Source organism: Coregonus lavaretus (assembly GCF_964263955.1).
Source record: "Coregonus lavaretus genome assembly, chromosome: 32".
Lineage (NCBI taxonomy): Eukaryota > Metazoa > Chordata > Actinopteri > Salmoniformes > Salmonidae > Coregonus > Coregonus lavaretus.
In genome coordinates this window covers 26,305,416-26,328,298 of record NC_140019.1, presented here as the reverse complement: position 1 = coordinate 26,328,298, position 22,883 = coordinate 26,305,416, and the positions used below count along the sequence as shown (strand labels likewise).

Here is a 22,883-nt window from a genome sequence, read left to right as displayed (position 1 = left end):
CAAGGCAAAGGGTGGCTATTTGAAGAATCTGAAATATAAAATATATTTTGATTTGTTTAACACTTTTTTGGTTACTACATGATTCCATATGTGTTATTTCATAGTTTTGATGTCTTCACTATTATTCTACAATGTAGAAAATAGTAAAAAATAAGAAAAACCATGGAATGAGTAGGTGGGTCCAAACTTTTGACTGGTACTGTATATGGATGATTTATAAAGCCAGGCACATTTAACAGTTAGGCTATTGATTATAGACCTAATTAAGTTCAGGTTTCCTTTCTCCTCACTTTTCTTAGACAATAAGGCAAGGGCTGTTTTCTCATCTCCTCATTCTGCTGCTACCTCCGCTGCATTGTTCTCAACACCAATATGCTGGTTAACTTTGCTATGCACATAGCAACATGATCTAGGAAAAGGCCCCAATTCAACAGCGTATTGATGTGTTTCAGAACCGTGGACAGCGACCACTATCCAACACGGGAGAAAGCGCATTTGTTATGAAATAATACATTTTTTATTGGTGTTGCACCATTGTTCTTATGTGGACATAACCATATACAATTTCAGTAGCAGTTCTTAGACTGATGGATTAGTCCACTCAGTCCACTCAGACAGGCGCGAATCAGACAGGTGTCTTGTACACCATGATATATACAGTGCATTCAGACCCCAGGACTTTTTCCACATTTTGTTACATTACAGCCTTATTCTAAAATTGATCAAATACAATTTTTTCCTCATCTATCTACACACAATACCACATAATGACAAAGCGAAAACAGGTTTTTATAAATGTTAGCAAATGTATTAAAAATAAAAAACAGAAATACCATATTTACATAAGTATTCAGACCCTTTGCTATGAGACTCGAAATTGAGCTCAGGTGCATCCTGTTTCCATTGATCATCCTTGATGTTTCTACGACTTGATTGGAGTCCACCTGTGGTAAATTCAATTGATTGGACATGATTTGGAAAGGCACACACCTGTCTTTATAAGGTTCCACAATTGACAGTGCATGTCAGAGCAAAAACCAAGCCATCAGGTCGAAGGAATTGTCCGTAGAGCTCTGGGACAGGATTGTGTCAAGGCACAGATCTGGGGAAGGGTACCAACACATTTCTGCAGCATTGAAAGTCCCCAAGAACACGGTGGCCTCCTTCATTCTTAAATGGAAGAAGTTTGGAAGCACCAAGACTCTTCCTAGAGCTGGCCACCCTGCCAAACTGCGCAATCGGGGGAAAAAGGTCTTGGTCAGGGAGGTGACCAAGAACCCAATGGTCACTCTGACAGAGCTTCAGAGTTCGTCTGTGGAGATGGGAGAACCTTCCAGAAGGACAACCATCTCTGCAGCACTCCACTAATCAGGCCATTATGGTAGAGACGGAAGCCACTCCTCAGTAAAATGCACATGACAGCCCGCTTGGAGTTTGCCAAAAGGCACCTAAAGGACTATCAGACCATGAGAAACAAGATTCTCTGGTCTGATGAAACCAAGATTGAACTCTTTGGCCTGAATGCCAAGCGTCACGTCTGGAGGAAACCTGGCACCCTCGCTACGGTGAAGCATGGTGGTGGCAGCATCATGCTCTGGGGATGTTTTTCAGTGGCAGGGACTTGGAGACTAGTCAGGATCGAGGGAAAGATTAACGGTGCAGAGATCCTTCATGAAAACCTGCTCCAGAGCACTCAGGACCTCAGACTGGGGCGAAGGTTCACCTTTCAACAGGACAACGACCCTAAACACACAGCGAAGACAACGCAGGAGTGGCTTTGGGACAAGTCTCTGAATGTCCTTGAGTGGCCCAGCCAGAGCCCGGACTTGAACCCCATCGAACATCTCTGGAGAGACCTGAAAATAGCTGTGCAGCAATGCTCCACATCCAACCTGACAGAGCTTTAGAGGATCTGCAGAGAAGAATGGGAGAAACTCCCCAAATACAGGTGTGTCAAGCTTGTAGCGTCATACCCAAGAAGACTCGAGGCTGTAATCGCTGCCAAAGGTGCTTCAACAAAGTACTGAGTAAAGGGTCTGAATACTTACAGTGAGGGAAAAAAGTATTTGATCCCCTGCTGATTTTGTACGTTTGCCCACTGACAAAGACATGATGAGTCTATAATTTTAATGGTAGGTTTATTTGAACAGTGAGAGACAGAATAACAACCAAAAAAATCCAGAAAAACGCATGTCAAAAATGTTATGAATTGATTTGCATTTTAATGAGGGAAATACGTATTTGACCCCTCTGCAAAACATGACTTAGTACTTGGTGGCAAAACCCTTGTTGGCAATCACAGAGGTCAGACGTTTCTTGCAGTTGGCCACCAGGTTTGCACACATCTCAGGAGGGATTTTGTCCCACTCCTCTTTGCAGATCTTCTCCAAGTCATGAAGGTTTCGAAGGCTGAAGTTTGGCAACTCGAACCTTCAGCTCCCTCCACAGATTTTCTATGGGATTAAGGTCTGGAGACTGGCTAGGCCACTCCAGGACCTTAATGTGCTTCTTCTTGAGCCACTCCTTTGTTGCTTTGGCCGTGTGTTTTGGGTCATTGTCATGTTGGAATACCCATCCACGACCCATTTTCAATGCCCTGGCTGAGGGAAGGAGGTTCTCACCCAAGATTTGATGGTACATGGCCCCGTCCATCGTCCCTTTGATGCGGTGAAGTTGTCCTGTCCCCTTAGCAGAAAAACACCCCCAAAGCATAATGTTTCCACCTCCATGTTTGATGGTGTTCTTGGGGTCATAGGCAGCATTCCTCCTCCTCCAAACATGGCGAGTTTAGTTGATGCCAAGGAGCTCGATTTTGGTCTCATCTGACCACAACACTTTCACCCAGTTCTCCTCTGAATCATTCAGATGTTCATTGGCAAACTTCAGACGGCCCTGTATATGTGCTTTTGTTGAGCAGGGGGATCTTGCGGGCGCTGCAGGATTTCAGTCCTTCACGGCGTAGTGTGTTACCAATTGTTTTCTTGGTGACTATGGTCCCAGTCACCTTCTGATCATTGACAAGATCCTCCCGTGTAGTTCTGGGCTGATTCTTCACCGTTCTCATGATCATTGCAACTCCACGAGGTGAGATCTTGCATGGAGCCCCAGGCCGAGGGAGATTGACAGTTATTTTGTGTTTCTTCCATTTGCAAATAATTGCATCAACTGTTGTCACCTTCTCACCAAGCTGCTTGGCGATGGTCTTGTAGCCCATTCCAGCCTTGTGTAGGTCTACAATCTTGTCCCTGACATCCTTGGAGAGCTCTTTGGTCTTGGCCATGGTGGAGAGTTTGGAATCTGATTGATTGATTGCTTCTGTGGACAGGTGTCTGTTATACAGGTAACAAACTGAGATTAGGAGCACTCCCTTTAAGAGTGTGCTCCTAATCTCAGCTCGTTACCTGTATAAAAGACACCTGGGATCCAGAAATCTTTCTGATTGAGAGGGGGTCAAATACTTTTTTCCCTCATTAAAATGCAAATCAATTTATAACATTTTTGACATGGATTTTTTTGTTGTTATTCTGTCTCTCACTGTTCAAATAAACCTACCATTAAAATTATAGACTCATCATGTCTTTGTCAGTGGGCAAACGTACAAAATCAGCAGGGGATCAAATACTTTTTTCCCCTCACTGTATGTAAATGTGATATTTCCGTTTTGTATGAAAAATGTATGCACTCACCGGGAAGTGAGTCGCTCTGGATAAGAGCGTCTGCTAAATTACTAAAATGTAAATGTAATGTATTTTTAATAAATGTGCAAAAACTTCTAAAAACCTGTTTTTGCTTTGTGATTATTGTGTATTGGGTGTAGATTGATGAGGGAAAAAACAATGTAATCAATTTTAGAATAAGGCTGTAACGTAACAAGATGTGGAATAAGTCAAGGGTTCTGAATTCTTTCAGAATGTAATGTATCTATATATTTTTTTGCTACTGCTCAACTAAAGAAATCTCGGTCAAGCAACAGCCTACCGACCAAACAAACGACCAGTCGACTAAATGGGGTCAGCCCTAACATACATACACACTCACACACCGCTCTTGTTGGTAGTCAGGGAGGGTTCTGGACAGAGCTACGCGTAGCCACTTTGAACCAAGTTTGACCGTTTTTCTGCTGAAGGAGGTCAAATGCCATTTTAGCTCGTATGTGTTGTCCAGAATGTTGTGTCTAGCGCCAAGGGCGTCTTGTTGGAAAATGACAACCGTATTTCAATGTGAATGTAACCTCGTCCCCATGCTATTGCGCACAGTGCGTATAAGCCTGGCACATCAATGACTCAAAGTTGGCCTAAGTGGGAGTGACCGTATAATTCTATGGGAGTGACCTTATGGAGTAAAGTATTTGTCATCATTTAATTTTAGCGAATCACACGATTGCGAGGCATGTCTCTGTGCTTGTGGTGTGCTAGCATACGGGGGAGGGTTAGGGGAGAGGTGTTGTGGGAGATGATTGATTAGTAGATTAAGCTAATTAATGCATTGCCTATGCGCCTGAAGTTTTCCCGGTCTTTCTGTATTGGCTAACGAAGACACTGTTTGACACGTTGGCCCACCATACTCTTCGTGCATTTGGGGCGGAAGTGTCTGGGAACGAGATAAATGTGAATGAGACAGATATCCTAGCCGCTGAGTTACATCAGTGTTGTGTAGGTGAAGGCGTATGCTACCATGCCTTTGTGTATTTGTGTAAATGTGTGTATGTTTCATAAACATCCTTAATACTGGAACGGAGTGTACTGCAGAAGTTCATGCATGATGATGATATAACACCATACAATCACACAATACAAGAGCATATAGTCCCATAATAAAGTATTATATTAGAGTTCATTGTATGGCCATTTTTCATTGCTATTATTCGTTATAGATAATTGGACATTATGTCCAAGGATAATACCATACAGTATGTTATAGTTATGTCCAATGTCTTATGAAAGCAACGACTGAACAATGTTGCTTTTTTAATCAAAAATAATGCCTCCCAGAAAATTACATTTATTATCTGGGAAAAACATTTTATTTTATTTTATGTCAACGGTTAAAATCAATTTAATGGAACATTGTATCCTTTAATCCAAAGGTATCCCTGTAAATCCATGTTATGAATGAATAAACCAGTTTAAAAATAACAATATAATATTGTTTCATCCCCTGATTTGGCTAGGGCCACTACAACACTCTGAGTCTCGGACATATGCACAGTTCGGACACCAAATTTATGGCGATTCGAACTGAATAGAAATTAAGAGCAGACTGGCACGCTTAAGAGCTTTGCTTGATGTACCGATTGGTTTCATACAACGCTCAACACTGCAGCAGACTTACTCGTTGGTTTTGGGTCGGATTCATGCATGACAGCGACCTCTCACAGAAGTCCTCCACCTGCGAATCCGAGGCCATGATGGTGCTTCCGTTGTGGGTGTGGTAGATGAGCAACCTTTATTTGCATGCAATTAACATACACTCAGTTTCCAGTTTATTAGGTACACCACCCCGTTCACGAAAATAGTTAGCTCCTACAGACAGAGAGTCACTTAGCCGTGGCTTGCTATATAAAGCAGGCAGACAGGCATCCAGTTACTGTTCGACATTAGCATGGGCAAAACAAATGACCTAACCAACTTTGAGCACGGTGCCATGCGCGACGGTTCCAGTATCTCAGAAACGGCCGGCCTCCGGAGCTTTTCACACACGACAGTGTCTAGGGCTTACCAAGAATAGTACAACAAACAAAAAGCATCCAGTCAGCGGCAGTGCTGTGGGCGAAAACGGCTTGTTGGTGAGAGGTCGAGGGAGAATGGCAAAAATCGTGCAAGCTAACAGGCGGGCCACAAACAGGCAAATAACGGCGCAGAACAGCATCTCGGAACGCACAACTCGTCGGTCCTTGTCATGGATGGGATATTGCAGCAGACGACTGGGTTCCACTCCTATCAGCTAAAAACAAGAAGAAGCGGCTCCAGTGGGAACGCGATCACCAACACTGGACAATTGAGGAGTGGAAAAATATCGCCTGGTCCGACAAATCCCGGTTCCTGTTGAGTCATGCTGATGGCAGAGTCAGGATTTGGCGTAAGCAGCATGAGTCCATGGACCCATCCTGCCTGCTGTCAACAGTACAGGCTGGTGGCTGTGGTGTAATGGTGTGGGGAATGTTTTCCTGGCACACATCAAGTCCCTTCATACCAATTGTGCAATGTTTCCATACCCCAAAGATTTCAGGCTGTTCTGGAGCCAAAGGGGGGTCCGACCCAGTACTAGATGGGTGTACCTAATAAACTGGACACTGAGTGTACATTAACATGCGTTACCATTTGTCCTGACAGTGGAAGAACTGCTCTGGCGCGTTGCATGAAAGAGAGTGCTTCACCCACACCGCACTGAAAGAGCAGCAGAGGCTGCCAAACTATCATCAAAAGTCAGACGAGGAACACTGTATTGTTCCAGAAGGTACTCTATCGTGCTCTTCCAAAGAGAAAGGCGATAGTGCGCTGTTTGAACTGGGGGGTCTTTTAATGCGGTAATCTTCTTGAGGCTAGGAACTCCTTCCAGGAGGGACCTCTTTAATCAAAGGACAATACCTTGGCTTTGTTTGCCCCCCCTTTCTCAAATGTCTTGGCCTCGATCCAATAACTCATGTTCTCTCTAAATTGAAAGTTGTGAATTTATTTGAGTGGTCCCTCTACTGTGTGACCTGTTGTTTTGTTTGTTTTTCCTTCAACTTGTTGGTGTAGAATTGTGTGGAAGTGATTTGGTTTTGTCATCAAGAGACTGCCTTAGGTTAAGATGTGAACAGAGTCTGCTGTTTGCAGTTGTTGTGGTTGGCAAGGTGAAACTACTGTATGGCGTCAAATCAATTTTTGCTTTGTAAACAACAGGTGTAGACTAACAGTGAAAGACTTACTTATGGGTGCTTCCCGACAATGCAAAGAGAGAGAAAATAGAAATAATAGAAAAGTAAAACGCGTAATAATAAAAGTAGTAATAAATACACAATGAGTAACGATAACTTGGCTATATACAGTACAAGGTGTACCAGTACCGAGTCGATGTGCAGGGGTACGAGGTAATTGAGGTAGATATGTACATTTAACTAGGAATAAAGTGACAGATAATAAACAGTAGCAGCAGCGTAGGTGATGCGTCAAAAAAGTGAGTCCAAAAAGGGTCAATGCAGATAGATATTTGGTTATCTATTTAACTATTTAGCAGTCTTATGACTTAGGGGTAGAAGCTGTTCAGGGTCCTGTGGAGTCGTGTGTGCTCACGCGGTCGTGGGTGAACAGGGAGCACAGGATGGGACTAAGTACGCACCCCTGAGGGGCCCCTGTGTTTAGGGTCAGCGTGGCGGATGTGTTGTTGCCTACTCTCACCACCTGTGGGGGGCCCGACAGGATCCAGTTGCAGTCCCAGGGTCCTTAGCTTAGTGATGAGCTTGGAGGGCACTATGGTGTTGAACGCTGAACTGAAGTCTAAGAACAGCATTCTCACATAGGTGTTCTATTTGTCCAGGTGGGTGAGCGAAGTGTGGAGTGCAATAGAGATTGCATCATTTTTAGATTTGTTGTGGCAGTATGCGAATTGGAGTGGCTCCAGGGTGTCTGGGATGATGGTGTTGATGTGAGCCATGACCAGGCTTTCAAAGCATTTCATGGCTACAGATGTGAGTGCTACAGGGCGATAGTCATTTAGACAGGTTACCTTGGCGTTCTTGGGCACAGGGACTATGGTGGTTTGGATAGTGTATATTTAAAGACCGCTGTGGATAGATATACTGTTGTCTCTACTGCAAAGGTATGGAGGACGAATAGAATAGGACATGAAAAACAACGCCTCAGAGTGTGAAAAATAAAATATACAGCAACTCAAGTGATTACCATCATCCCTCCCTCCCTCCCTCCCTCCCTCCCTCCCTCCCTCTCCCTATCCTCCTCTCCCGGGCTTGAAACTAAACACACCATCTGCTGGGACACAACTCTTTTAGAAGTCTGGCGAGGAGGAGGTGGATAAAGAGCATGGCCACAGAGTCCTGGTGAGAGCAGCCTCCCCGGACAGATGAAATGTCCTTATCTTCAGGCAGCAGGGGCTGCCACTGTTGTCCTTTAGGCATGGCTGCTGTGCTAGAGAAACTCATTGTCCAGGCAGCTAGCATCTCAACTGATCCACACTGACCTTTGGGTCCTCCTCGGGTAGCCGCCACTATACAAAAAACGTTCTATTACACAAGATGTTCGTTCACATACGGGGGTGTGTGTGTGTGTGCATGCACATGTTTTTGTAGTCCACCCCCCGCACCCCCCACCTCCCGCAAGCCTGTCACTCAACCCCTAATGAGGATGAAATTAAGGAAGAAAATAATTCTCATCACTTGGCTTTGATACTGCTTGATGTGCACTAATTGCGGCAGATTGTATCTGTATTATTTTTCGTAAGATCAGTGGGGCGCTCTGGTAATTTTCATTAATCACACACAAAGATGAGGTAATTAGATGTTTCATTATTCCGCACTTTTTCTGGCATTTATTTAGTGAGACAGAATGTTAATATGATTCAATTCTTTGTTACACAACCACTACCGAATGTAGCTATTATGCTTTCGGCTCACATTGTGTCTTCACTCTGTTCACATTGTGGCTTCACACTGTTCCGCTGTGCCTTCGATTCCTCCTTTGTGTCATAAAGTTACGTTTGCGAAATGATATTAGCTTTCAAACACATAGAGCACAACAATATATTAAATCACCTCTTGCCTGATAATTATTTTGTTTTGTCACAAGTTTGGGTTTTAAAATGCATAAGCACACACACACACACACACACACACACACACACTGTAGCTCAGCTGGTAGAGCACGGCGCTTGTAACGCCAAGGTAGTGGGTTCGATCCCCGGGACCACCCATACACAAAAAAATGTATGCACGCACGACTGTAAGTCGCTTTGGATAAAAGCGTCTGCTAAATGGCATATTATTATTATTATTATTATACACATACATAAAACAAGTCCTAATATCAGTGGAAGGTTATCTGATTAGACAGATTGAGATGACACTTTAACAATTTAACAGGATCATTCTGGCATTGTGACTTCACACTGAGATTAATTACACTGAGTTGAATTAGACTGAGATGAATTACATGGTGTGGCACTGCTATCATCTACTCCCATCGGCCCCTAATTATGCCCTTCCAGTACACATCAGAGATGGACTAGAGGCAGACAAGCAGAGATGAAGATAGAGGCAGAGAGAGAGAGAAAGGCAGGGAGAGAGACGGGCATGGAGAGAGAGGGGCAGGGGGTGTGAGGGGCAGGGAGAGGGAGGCAGAGACAGAGCAAGGGAGTGGCAGGAGAGAGAGGCAGGGAGAGTGAGGGGCAGGCAGTGTAAGAGCCAAGGACAGAGGCAGGGAGAGCGAGAGAGGCATAGGCAGTGAGAGAGAGAGGCATCTCCCGATGTACTGTTCCAGACACTATACCCTCCCCGCTGCTTCTCAGTGAGCTGACAAAGAGCTTGAATAATGTATCTATCACTCTTGTTGAGTGGGGGACCGGGCGGCGGTGGAGGCTGCCAGCTTGTTATTGTCTCATTACAGGTGAAGATTACATGTGGAGGTGCAACATGGCATGCTCTCCCTCTCCTTTTGTCCTGGGTGAGGGGAGAGAGAGAGAGAGAGAGAGAGCGAGAGAGAGAGAGAGAGAGAGAGAGAGAGAGAGAGAGTGAGTTCCCTCCCTCTATCCCCCAAATGAAATTGACAGGCTCGCTGAGGTAATTGCTCCCCACTACTATTTTCTTTGGCAGGAAATACTGTTATCGACAAATACGGGATTCAATAAGGGCAGGAGATGAGGCTGTTTCAGCTATGGTCAAAAGGGCTTGTGTCTGTCCTCTAGCCATCGGGTCTGTCATGCTCCTCTTCCTCTCTCCTTCTCTGTCTCTTCCTCTATTTTCCCCTTCCTCTCTGGGGTCTCTTTTGTCCATTTGCCTATGTTTCCCGGGCCTGAAGGGGAAACTCAATTATCCAGTAGCCTGGCGGGTATCGCTGGCTGCCCTCATGATTGGTGTGGTGGTGGTGGTAATGTTGATATCATCCCAACGGATTGATTTGGGCCAGGGTCATTAAGCAACCTATTATGGCCTGTGTCTTTGGTTTCCAAGAGGTGAAGGTCAACGGATAGTGAAACCAGAGCCATAGACTTTCTGTACAGAGCGGTCAGCCTGATGGGAATTGCTGAGAGGAAAAACCCAGCAGCGTTGCATTTCTTGACACACTCAAACCGTCTGGCACCTACTACCATTCCATGTCTCAAGGCTTAAAAATTATTATTTAACCTGTCTCCTCCCCTTCATCTACACTGATTGAAGTTGATTTAACAGGTGACATCAAAAAGGGATCATAGCTTTCACCTGGTCAGTCTATGTCATGGAAAGAGCAGGTGTTCCTAATGTTTTGTACACTCAGTCTCTCTCTTCTAAAGAAAAACATGGGTTTTACATCACGTGGGTGTCACACATGCATACGTACGACTCGAATACACACGTCATTATTCTCAACTAGAATACAGACGTCATTATTCTCAACTAGAATACACACGTCATTATTCTCAACTAGAATACACACGTCATTATTATTTGCAGACACACAGCTAGTTGTTTATTAGGATCCCCATTAGCTTTTGTAGAATCAACAGCTATTCTTCCTGGGGTCCAGACAAAAACATAAAACATGACAAGTAACAAAACACTGATACTAGGGCTGACCCCAATTAGTCGACTGGTCGATTGTTTGGTCGATAGGCTGTTGGTCGACCAAAATTATTTTAGTCGAGCAGGAGCAAATATATACAGTATTTTATATATTTTTTTTATGGCACAGGAGACACCTGTCTGATTCGCACCCATCTCAGTGAAGTGCCATCCGTTTTGTCACCAAAGCCCCATATACTACCCACAATTGTGACCTGTACGCTTTTGTTGGCTGGCCCTCACTACATATTCGTCGCCAAACCCACTGGCTCCAGGTCATCTATAAATCACTGCTAGGCAAATCCCCGTCTTATCTTAGCTCACTGGTCACCATAGCAACACCCACCCGTAGTCTGCGCTCCAGCAGGTATATCTCACTGGTCATCCCCAAAGCCAACACCTCCTTTGGCCGCCATTCCTTCCAGTTCTCTGCTGCCAATGACTGGAACGAACTGCAAAAATCTCTGAAGCTGGAGACTCTTATCTCCCTCACTAACTTTAAGCATCAGTTGTCAGAGCAGCTTATCGATCACTGCACCTGTACACAGCCCATCTGTAATTAGCCCACCCAACTACCTCATCCCCATATTGTTATTTATTTTGCTAATTTGCACCCCAGTATCTCTATTTGCACCTCATCTTTTACACATCTATCGTTCCAGTGTTAATACGAAATTGTAACTATTTTGCACTATGGTGTATTTATTGCCTTACCTCCATAACTTGCTACATTTGAACACACTGTATATATATATATATTTCTGTTGTATTTTTGACTTTATGTTTTGTTTACCCCATATGTAACTCTGTGTTGTTGTTTTTATCGCACTGCTTTGCTTTATCTTGGCCAGGTCGCAGTTGTAAATGAGAACTTGTTCTCAACTGGCTTACCTGGTTAAATAAAGGTTAAATAAATTTTAAAAAATAATAATCCATTGCGGAGACTAATCCCTTGTGGACGCTGCTGGGATGGCACAGTCCATGAAGGGGAGTGTGGCTAAAATGCACAATGCACGTCTCTTTCCAATGCGCTCTCTCCTGCCAATTTGTGCACATTCATTGTTTCATAACTTCATTGTGTGAATTGTTTGCCTTGATTGTTAGTATCTATCAATTCCCCATTACATACAGTACATCACCGGTAGTAGCCTACATTTACCGTTAATTTCTAATCTACAATGTTTGTTTGCTGATGGTAATTTCTGTTAATGCATTCAATATATTATTATTCCAGTCTTTTACCGTTCTCATTGTCGGAGTGGACACGTTGTTTGCAGAGCGTACAACCTATGCTACACTTGTGAGAAACTAGTTTTGGTTTATTTCCCACTGTCAATGTTGAGTAAGGACGCACACCTGATTACGCATAGAACTACTGTAGGCCTATAGGCTATCTGGCCTGCGCGCCAAGTTGATAGTTAATACAATGTTTCAAGTTCGTTTCAGACACGCCATGCGTAGCCAATGTGATATTTATTTTTATCAGGATATTTTCTACCTGCAGGCTGCAATGTTTTTATTTGTTGGCTTTATGTAGGCTATTTTTAAATACAGTAGTTGGCAATGGCAATAGAAGTTACTTTTTAGGTTTGTATCATTTTCATTTAGATTTGGATAGAATTTTGATTAACCACATGACAATAGAGATACGAAAAATGTATTATAAATTAAATGAAACTGTTCCACGAAAATGTGCATATGAAAACCATAACCGGCACACAGATCGGTAGACATTGTAAGATAAATTGCCATTCCACATGGGAAAGGTTGCCGACTCCTCGTGTAGCCTATTACCGTCAACTTCTGAAGATTAATGGCAGAATCTGCGAAAGCCATCAGGAGTGGGAGGAGGATGGTCGGGTCAGGTTAAGGTTTTTCTCTTCTGGTTATTTTGATCTCTGGCTCCCTCTTGATTCATTTGTGTCTTATTTAATCAAACAGCATCAGACAAGCATATAGTTGATTTTATTAAAAACGCAGGGTGTGTTTATATATGGAAAAATACACCTTTTAAAATTTAGACCAATCGATTGGTCGAAAGAACAGGCAACTTATGGTCGACCAAGATTTTTTTTGTCGGGGACAGCCCTAATTGATAGACAAGGACAGTCACACAAATGTTAAATACAATGATATACAAACAATACAAAATCATTATAATAATACAAACAGTACAACCCAAAAAATATATGTTTGTGTTAGTGTGTCTGTGTGTGTTAGAGTGCGTGTGTTTGTGTGTTAGAATGTGTCTGTGTGTGCGTGTGTTAGTCCCCTCACAGTCCACACCGTTCCATGAGATGTTGTTAAATCCATTTTATAAAGGTAATTTTGCTGTTTGCTTGATTAATTGGAGATGGAAGGGAGTGCCATGCGATCATGGCTCTCTATAATACTGTGCGTTCCCATGAATTTGTTTTGGACCTGTCTTTTCGGGTATGAATGGGGTGTCTGAGCTGAATGTTATTTGATAATGCAGACAATCTGGAATTTTCATCACGGTAATATTTCTCATAAAAACTAGAGAAGCAGTTACTCTCTGGTCAACCCGCAACCAGGAAAGACTGGCATGCATGTCGTTGGTGTTAGTTCTGTATGTGCAGTTAAGGACAAGGCGTGCTGCTCTGTTTTGAGCCAGCTGCAGCTTTGCTAGGTCTTTCTTTGCTGCACTTGACCATATTACCGGACAGTAATCAAGATAGGACAAGACCAAAGCCTGAACAATTAGTACATTTGATTTTTATAACAGACATAACCCTCACCATCTTCACAACAACTTTGTCAATATGACATGACCATGATAATTGACCATCCGATGTTATACCTAGGAGTTTAGCATCCTCAACTTGCTCAATGGTCACACCCTTTATGCACAATTCCAGTTGAGGTTTAGGTCTTAAATAATGTTTTGAACCAAATGCAATGCTTTTAGTTTTAGATGTATTTAAGACTAGTTTATTATTATTCACCCATTTTTATACTGACTGTAACTCCTTATTTAGAATTTCAGTGAGCTCACTGGCTTTGGATGCTGACACATATGTAGTGTTAAATCATCTGCATACATAGTCATTCTAGCTTCCTGTAAGCAGTGGCAAATCATTTGTAAAAATAGAGCAGTAACGGCCCAAGGCAACTGCCCTGAGGGACACCACACTGTACATACCGTGAGCTCCAAAAGTATTGGGACAGTGACCAATTTTGTTGTTGTTTTGGCTCTGTACTCCAGCACTTTGGATTTGAAATGATATAATGACTATGAGGTTAACGTCAGCTTTAATTTGAGTGTATTTGTATCCATATCTGGTGAACCGTTTAGAAATTACAGCACTTTTTGTACATAGTCCCCCCATTTTAGGGGACCAACATTATTGGGACAAATTCACTTATATGTGTATAAAAGTAGTCAAAAGTTTAGGATTTGGTCCCATATTCATAGTATGCAATGATTACAGTACGTCAAGCTTGTTTCTCTACAAACTTGTTGGATGCATTTGCTGTTTGTTTTGTTGTGTTTCAGATTATTTTGTGCCCAATAGGTGGTAAATAATGTTTTGTGTATTTTTGGAGTTACTTTTATTGTAAATAAGAAAATAATATGTGTCTAAACACTTCTACATTAGTATGGATGCAACCATGATTACGGATAGTCCTGAATGAATCGTGAATATTGATGAGTGGACCTCTGCTCAAAGCCTGATGGGAATTGCTGAGAGGAAAAACCCAGCAGCGTTGCATATCTTGACACACTCAAACCGTCTGGCACCTACTACCATTCCATGCCTCAATTGTCTCAAGGATAAAAATTCCTTCTTTAACCTGTCTCCTCCCCTTCATCTACACTGATTGAAGTGGATTTAACAAGTGACATCAATAAGGGATCATAGCTTTCACCTGGTCAGTCTATGTCATGGAAAGAGCAGGTGTTTCTAATGTTTTGTACACTCAGTGTGTATATATATATATATATATATATATTTGTTGTGCAATACTGACCAAACGTATCCTTTCACCATAACAAGAATCCCACCCTGAGCTTAGATGTTTTTTCTCCACGATGTCATTAGCTTGCTGATGTGAGTCCTTCCTTCCTCTTTCACATAGACCAGACAGGCTCTTTCTCTTTGACTCTGCCATGCGGGAGACCGTCTACCAGACCTCTCTTCCCTACAGATGAAAGAAGCCGCTTATTAGCCCCAAACTGCCTATTAGTGCAGCATTCTTGGTGGGGAACCGGCAAAGTCCTGAGATGAACAGATTCAAGATAATTCAACTGCAGTCGAGGCATTTCTGATACTGTTTCTTCACCCTGTTTCCCCCTCCTCCACCTCCATTAGTTCAGTTCTACCTGTTTCTGGGTTAGGTTGATATCCCACCTTGCACATATTCCTTGTTTTTTGTCCCAACTTTGGCTGGCAGGTTGTGACAAATAAAACATTGTCTATCTGAAAGAATACCCTCTACAATACCACCTTTTATCAGGTAATCTGACATGGTGATTTACAAGAATATAATTCAATGTAGTGTTTTTTTTTATTGCAGACTTTTTCACATGACAAATGTGAGGGAGTAGAAGAACAGAGAATGTATTGACAGAACTCACTATTTATTTGTCTTGGCTCTTTGTCCTAGATTTAGATACTGGTGGGAGTGTATACCGTGCTGTTCAGTCATCTTGGGTTTAGATACTGGTGGGAGTGTATACCGTGCTGTTCAGTCATCTTGGGTTTAGATACTGGTGGGAGTGTATACCGTGCTGTTCAGTCATCTTGGGTTTAGATACTGGTGGGAGTGTATACCGTGCTGTTCAGTCATCTTGGGTTTAGATACTGGTGGGAGTGTATACCGTGCTGTTCAGTCATCTTGGGTTTAGATACTGGTGGGAGTGTATACCGTGCTATTCAGTCATCTTGGCAGGTAAAACAAATTGATCTGAACAGATGGATGACTAAACCAGTCGAGGCTTGTTTAACAAAAGAGAAGGGGGACTGTTTGGACAGGCCCTGTATTACAATGATAGACTCATACCCATACACAATTCAGTCACCAGTCCTGGCTGCGCCCCTTCCCGCAGTCATCTTTGACCACGACCATGTTGTTTTAGATACGAGGCATCGACTCATCAGCTATTTCACAGTAGTTCTACAACGGTGAAACCCAATCAAACCACCAGGATTGTGTAACGGAATGCTCATGCGAGATGAGACGGTGTCTGTCTGTCTTTGCCAGCTGCAGGGAGTGTCTTTGTGTAGGCAGCAGTGTGCAGCATGTTCCAGCCTCTCTTTTGGAGGTTCTACACAGGAATCCATTTAGAGGAGACATGGCTGCTAGTGTTCAGCATGCATGTTAGTCGGGAGGGCTGGCAGCTATCCCCATTGAATGGCTCCCTGTGGGATAGACCTCCGTCAGTTCAGCCTTAGCTGATTGAGGCAAGTCAAAGTGAGAGAACACATCCAGAGCCATCCGCATTCCTAGCCCTCACTCTGAATATAGCGATGGAAGGCAATGTTTTGGCTCCTCTTCATAGTAGCACCACTGGGAGATTGTCAATGACATTACCCTGTTTACTATGTAAATTATGGATAAAATCACTGTGATCCACAAAGAAAATGTCTAACTCGTGTTGTTGAAAAAAAGGCTAATTTACTTAGCCTGTTTGCTGTATTTGATAAAGGCTATTTTGACATGGGAGTTGGGCAGGGGTAAATGTGGGGGGACACAAGCAGTATCTAGTATGTACTGGTAATCATTGTCACCTACTGAAGTACACAGTGCTTTAATATGTTACTCCTGATGTGTGCTGTGAGGAGGTGTGATACCTGGGGATCCCATGGCCATGACCCCCTTCCTCCTGTCACAAGAGATCATCTGTGCTTCAGCTTGATAAGATCCTAAATCCATAATGGCACCTACATTACCCACAGCTAAAGGCTCCCAGTTCAAGGCTTTATTTTTTGTGATGCAGTTATCAAGATCAGTGGCTAAATAAAGGTAATGGGTTTCTCTGAGTTTCTATTGAAGACTTGTTTTCTTTCTGTTGATCTAGTATTTATAATACCTTTTGTATGTTTCCCTGTGTTAGGATTGGCAAATATTTTGTGGTCAATGTTTAACAGAGTAATAAGACAAACATTTCCGTACTATAATAATGAAACTGTTCTGTGCATTTTCTTTGCAGGGAGGACTGAGGAACAGCAAGCATGAGTGTACACTGTCATCACAGGAGTACGTCCACGAGCTGCGCTCTGGCATCACTGAGGACAAGCTGCTCATCTGCCTGGAGTCCCTTCGTGTCTCTCTCACCAGTAACCCTGTCAGGTAAGGTCCTTACTCTCTTACTGACTTAATCCTCTTGATTCTTAGATGAAACTTAAGGGTTCCACAGTGCAAAGTGCCCTCAAATGAACCTCCATTCTGGCCAACCTGTTCCTATGGTTATGTTCTACCTGTCTACTACTGATGTTGACTCAATTCTCAGTACAGTTCTCCCAAAACGTTTCTCCAGACCTCATTCGCTTCATCTATGTCTGCGTTCACACAGGCAGCCCAATTTTGATATTTTTTCCACTAATTGGTCTTTTGACCAATCAGATCAGCTCTGAAAAATATCTGATGTGAAAAGATCTGATCTGATTGGTCAAAACACCAATTACTGGTCAAAAGATCAGAATTGGGCTGCCTGTGTGAACACAGAAGAAGTTGGAATCTGCTGGATACCTTCCATTGCTAATTGGATCTATGTCAGGAGATCTCTTAGGCCCTGATTCACACAGAGCGATGGGCTTGGTTGAACAAGAATAGCCCATAGCATTGCCCGTTAAAACAAGCATAGAGTGGAATCCCATAGCCTGTCATTCCATCACCACTCTATCCATTAGGCTCTAATAGATAGGAAGTCCACTTTTCCACATCAGAGCCAGCCATTCTGCCTCTGAGACCTTAATAAGCATGGCAGCCCTCACCCTAAGATCAACGAAGTTGTCTTTAATATCTCTCCCTTTCCCCCATCACCAAGAGTGGCTTTCACTGCCCACACCAACCTATTTTTAATCTGTTTTGATAATAGTTAATGTTAAGATAATTCCCCGCTTCTCTCTGTCCTGTGCCCGTTTCTAGCAAGCTTTGTTGGGCCCTTCATTCAACCATAATTAGGCCACGCAACTGCGTTGTGGGAGCCTTTTTCCACCCACAAAGTTCTCATCTTCCTTTCTTGTAGATAGGGATGTTGCAATTTAATTTGGTCCCAACAGCTCAGAGGAACCCTCAATGACAGCAGAACCCTTTCAATTATTCACCAAGCCCCACTGTCGAAAGAGATGTTTCTTAATGCGAATCAATGAACGGTGCATATAAAGTGGTCATCAGATGAGTGGCAGATCTTCTTTTATGCCCGACCCCCAGTCCTCTGAGATGGCCCGGCGGTAGCCCCAGAAGGCCATTTATTTGTTCCAGTAGATACAGCAGAGGCATTATCCTAGCATCCTAACAGCTCGGAAAACAAATAGGCTTTGGTGTGGTCTCACTAGAAAGATCATGCACACCCACAGAACAACACAACGTGCTCTGCACTCCTAAGCGATTAATAGATTTCTGCAGAAAATTCCCCCACCCATCTCTCTCTCTGTGGCTGAGTAACTGTGTAGCTAGAAACCACAGTTGGAAAAACAAGGTAAACAGCAAAACATTGTTTTTCTCTTTCTTTGAAAAAACTACACCAAGGATGAAAATGTATGCAATCACTAACTGTAAGTCACTCTGGATAAGAGCGTCTGCTAAATGACTGAAATGTAAATGTAAATAAATACCCCGCCTCAAGGGAACCTCCCAAGTTCTTGCCTTCATTAAGCTAAAGACACCCTTTTATTGTTCGGCTTTATCTGATCACAGAAGAACTGTTCCCAGACCTACCTTTGTGCTGTTTACCCACTGTCTGCCTGCCCATTAATCAGAGGAAATTAGCGTAAATCATTTTTGTTTGAAAAGCCCACGTAACGCTCCCTTTGCACCTTGCCGAGCTGTAAAGTTCAGCACCACTAGCTATGAAAATCACACCACTCCTCCTAACACGGCAAAAGGCCAGTTAGTGCCAAGGGGACCAAGGGAGGCCAGGTTCGCCCTCTGGATGTTTTCAAACCGGTGAACTCGTGACCACCCAGGGAGGGAGCGGCGCTCTGCGGCAGCGTCTAGGACGCCCACGGAAGGCCTAGCCAGGAGAAAGGCACCCTGGGGTGAGACAGGGGAGGGCTGGGAGAAACACAGCGCTGTTGGAAGCCCGCTCCTCTGCTCCTCTTCAGGCCTCTCATTGTTTTACTGAAAGGGAGGGGAGGAGGAGATAGAGTGGAAATGTTGGCCTCTTGGAGCATAGCGAAGGTTACTCACAATTAATTTGAATGCACTTAATTGTCACGGATCACAACACACAGGAAATCAAACTTTCCGGCCTGTGTTCTGATTGCACTATGTTAATGTAACCTTTTCTCTGCAATAGTCTGTGTGTTGGGAACAGCCATGCAAAACACAGCTGCGTAATGCACTTTATTTTTGAATTACGGTACCTACCACCTGTGGACTACGTAAGGGCAGGCTTTATTGCAAGTGCTCTTTCATGGTAGTTTAATCATTAATTTAACTTAAACAAAAGTAGACACCTATTATCTTGGATGAAATATCCTACGTCAAAAGTACTTTCTGGCCAGGGTAGAATGGCAAAAATAGTTGACACCTACAAAGTTACCACCCTGCAGTATTTTACTGCCAAAAAGTTATGTGGTTGCTCAAAGTTGTTGCTTTCAGTGACCTGACTACCAGCTCAATGACCTGACCACCAGCTCTGGCTATTTCTGACGCTCTAACTTGTTGTGAGTTCTTCAGTATAGGAAGGAACATTGCGTGCAGAGAAAATGCAAATCACCCTGCAGTTTTGCCACGGGCTCATTACTCACAAGTTCTCCAGTTCTTCTTCTCTCGTTTACCATGGAAGACAAACTGTATGCCTGTGTTTGAACAACAAATATGTTCCTATGAATTCATTTTAAATTCCTTTGGTATAACTGATAGCTTTAGTAAAAATATATTCAGTATCTATCAGATTGTAATTCTGTGGTAGCGGTATTCTATAGTTATTAAGGTACTCGTATACAAATGGCTGATATCCACTTTTGGCAATGTAGTTTAACACAGGGCACTATGGTGTTTTATCTGTATACCCATTTTGATTAACTGTAGAATTACTTGCAGCTCAACTCTCTCCACATTTGCTGATCACTCAGCCCAGTGTAACGTACAGGTAACTGCCAAAACAGTGGAAACACTTGAGTAAATGAGGGATACAAAGTATATTGAAAACAGGTGCTTCTACACAGATGTGGTTCCTGAGTTAATTGAGCAATTAAAATCCCATCTTGCTTAGGGTCATGTATAAAAATGCTGGGCAGGCCATTATTTTGGCTACCATGGCTATGCCCCCATTGGATGACAGTGCACCCATCCACAGGGCATGAGTGGTCTCTGCAGGGTTTGATGAGCATGAAAACTATGTAAACCATATGCCATGGCCGTCTAAGTCACCAGATCTCAACCCAATTGAACACTTATGGGAGATTCTGGAGCGGCAACCTGAGGCAGGGTTTTCCACCACCCTCAACAAAACACCAAATCATGGAATTTCTTGTGGAAGAATGGTGTCGCATCCTTACAATAGTTCCAGACACTTGTAGAACCAATGCCAAGGTGCATTGAAGATGTTCTGGCTCAACGCCCTATTAAGATCATTTATGTTGGTGGTTCCTTTATTTTGGCAGTTGCCTGTATTTTCAGAGACCATGTGAAAAATGTATATTGTAGCGTGAGATAATAACACAGGGAGAAAGATCAATACAGCATAATTATTTGACCAGTACAAAATGTCCCCTAACCACCACACTTCCATAAGCGATCATAGATCATGAATGCTAAACGCGGCTGTCCAAAAACACTTTGGTGCTTTGTTTTCTTTCGGCTGTGTGTTTTAAGAATGATTAAGAAAGTTGCTATACTATTCAAACAAGAAACGAAAGACCAATAAGTGGGACTTAGAAATTCCTAAAACCATTGCTGTTTGTGGACAGCCAGGCACCCCCTCCCCAACCCAATTACCTCTACTTAACTCAGCAGAAGTGACAATCTTCAAGCTCTTTAATAGAGTTAGTATTTTTCTCGGAGAGACTTGTGTTGCTCTGTGATGTAAGCAGCCCTCCAACATTCCCCGCAGGCCCCTCCCACCTCCAGGCTCACGGCTTCCTCAAGCAGCCATTTTCTCTATCCCCTCCCCAACCCACCTCTTTTGGCAAATAATTATGCTGTGACTAATTATTCATCTCACATTCTTTCCCCCTTTTTATTTTTTAGTTTGGACATTGACTTCTTAATTTAGACATATAACAACGCCAGCTCTCGCCACTTTCCAACGAGTCGTGTTTCATTAACTTTAAATCCGCTGACTTGAAGCGAGATGCCAACTCGTTGATAATCATGGCCTTTTATTTTCAAATGTATTATGGGGAGTTAATGTGTGGTGGTGTATCTAATGGCAGTTTTTTTGTTTGTTCACAGTTTTTTTCTTTTCTCTCTGGTGTTGCAGTGTGAGAGAAGTGCCACAGGGCTGGCATCAGAAGGAATTCAAAAAGCAAATACTTATTTCTGAACTTTTTTTCACACCCACTCATGCAGAAACTCGACAAGCTTTTGTAATTTACATTTATATTTTGCCGGCTCCGCTTCCTACTTCTAAGTTCACTACGTGGGGGTAATTGTCCTCTGGCAGGGTTAGAGCTCACCCCCTCTGAGCTACGCACCTCTACCTGTCCTGATGCTCCACCAATACAGTGGCTTGCGAAAGTATTCACCCCCCTTGGGATTTTTCCTATTTTGTTGCCTTACAACCTGGAATTAAAATTGATTTTTGGGGGGTTTGTATCATTTGATTTACACAACATGCCTATCACTTTGAAGATGCAAAATATTTTTTTTGGTGAAACAAACAAGAAATAAGACAAGAGAACTTGAGCGTGCATAACTATTCAATGTCAATACTTTGTAGAGCCACCTTTTGCAGCAATTACAGCTGCAAGTCTCTTGGGGAATGTCTCTATAAGCTTAGCACATCTATTCACTGGGATTTTTGCCCAATCTTCAAGGCAAAACTGCTCCAGCTCCTTCAAGTTGGATGGGTTCCGCTGGTGTACAGCAATCTTTAAGTCATACCACAGATTCTCAATTGGATTGAGGTTTAAATGTTTCCCCTTAAACCACTCAAGTGTTGCTTTAGCAGTATGCTTAGGGTCATTGTCCTTCTGGAGGTGAACCTCCGTCCCAGTCTCAAATCTCTGGAAGACTGAAACAGGTTTCCCTCAAGAATTTTCCTGTATTAGGGCGCCATCCATCATTCCTTCAATTCTGACCAGTTTCCCAGTCCCTGCCATTGAAAAACTGTGTTCTCGGGGTGATGAGAGGTGTTGGGTTTGCGCCAGACATAGCGTTTCCCATTATGGCCAAAAAGCTCAATTTTAGTCTCATCTGACCAGAGTATCTTCTTCCATATGTTTGGGGAGTCTCCCACATGCCTTTGGCGAACACCAAACGTCTTTGCTTATTTTTTTCTTTAAGCAATGGCTTTTTTCTGGCCACTCTTCCGTAAAGCCCAGCTCTGGGGCCTTTCAGAACAGGTGTATATATGCTGAGATCATGTGACACTTAGATTGCATACAGGTGGACTTTATTTAACTAGTTATGTGACTTCTGAAGGTAATTGGTTGCACCATATCGTATTTAGGAGCTTCATAGCAAAAGTGCACACACCACTTTTCCGTAATGTATTTTTGAGAATTCTTTGAAACAAGTTATTTGTTTCATTTCACTTCACCAATTTGGACTATTTTGTGTATGTCCATTACATGAAATCCAAATAAAAATCCATTTAAATTACAGGTTGTAATGCAACAAAATAGGAAAAACGCCAAGGGGGGTGAGTACTTTTGCATGGCACTGTACCTTCCTAATAAAAGGAAGTAAGAGGATTCTTAGGTCCTACAAAGGGAACACACTGCTTCACACATTCAAAACCCTGGCTTTGGAGTTCCTCGTGCTAAGCCTTTAATAT

At 42.9% G+C, this 22,883-nt stretch overlaps 1 protein-coding gene across 1 annotated transcript in view; it reads left to right on the top strand.

Moving 5' to 3' along the window:
• The window catches only part of LOC311108006 (protein diaphanous homolog 2-like), a 589,414-nt gene that overhangs the window by 159,958 nt on the left and 406,573 nt on the right, over nt 1–22,883 (top strand). The window contains exon 7 of the mRNA XM_084150643.1: nt 16,926–17,065. Coding sequence (XP_084006769.1) covers nt 16,926–17,065 — 140 coding nt within the window. The remainder of the gene's footprint in view (nt 1–16,925; nt 17,066–22,883) is intronic.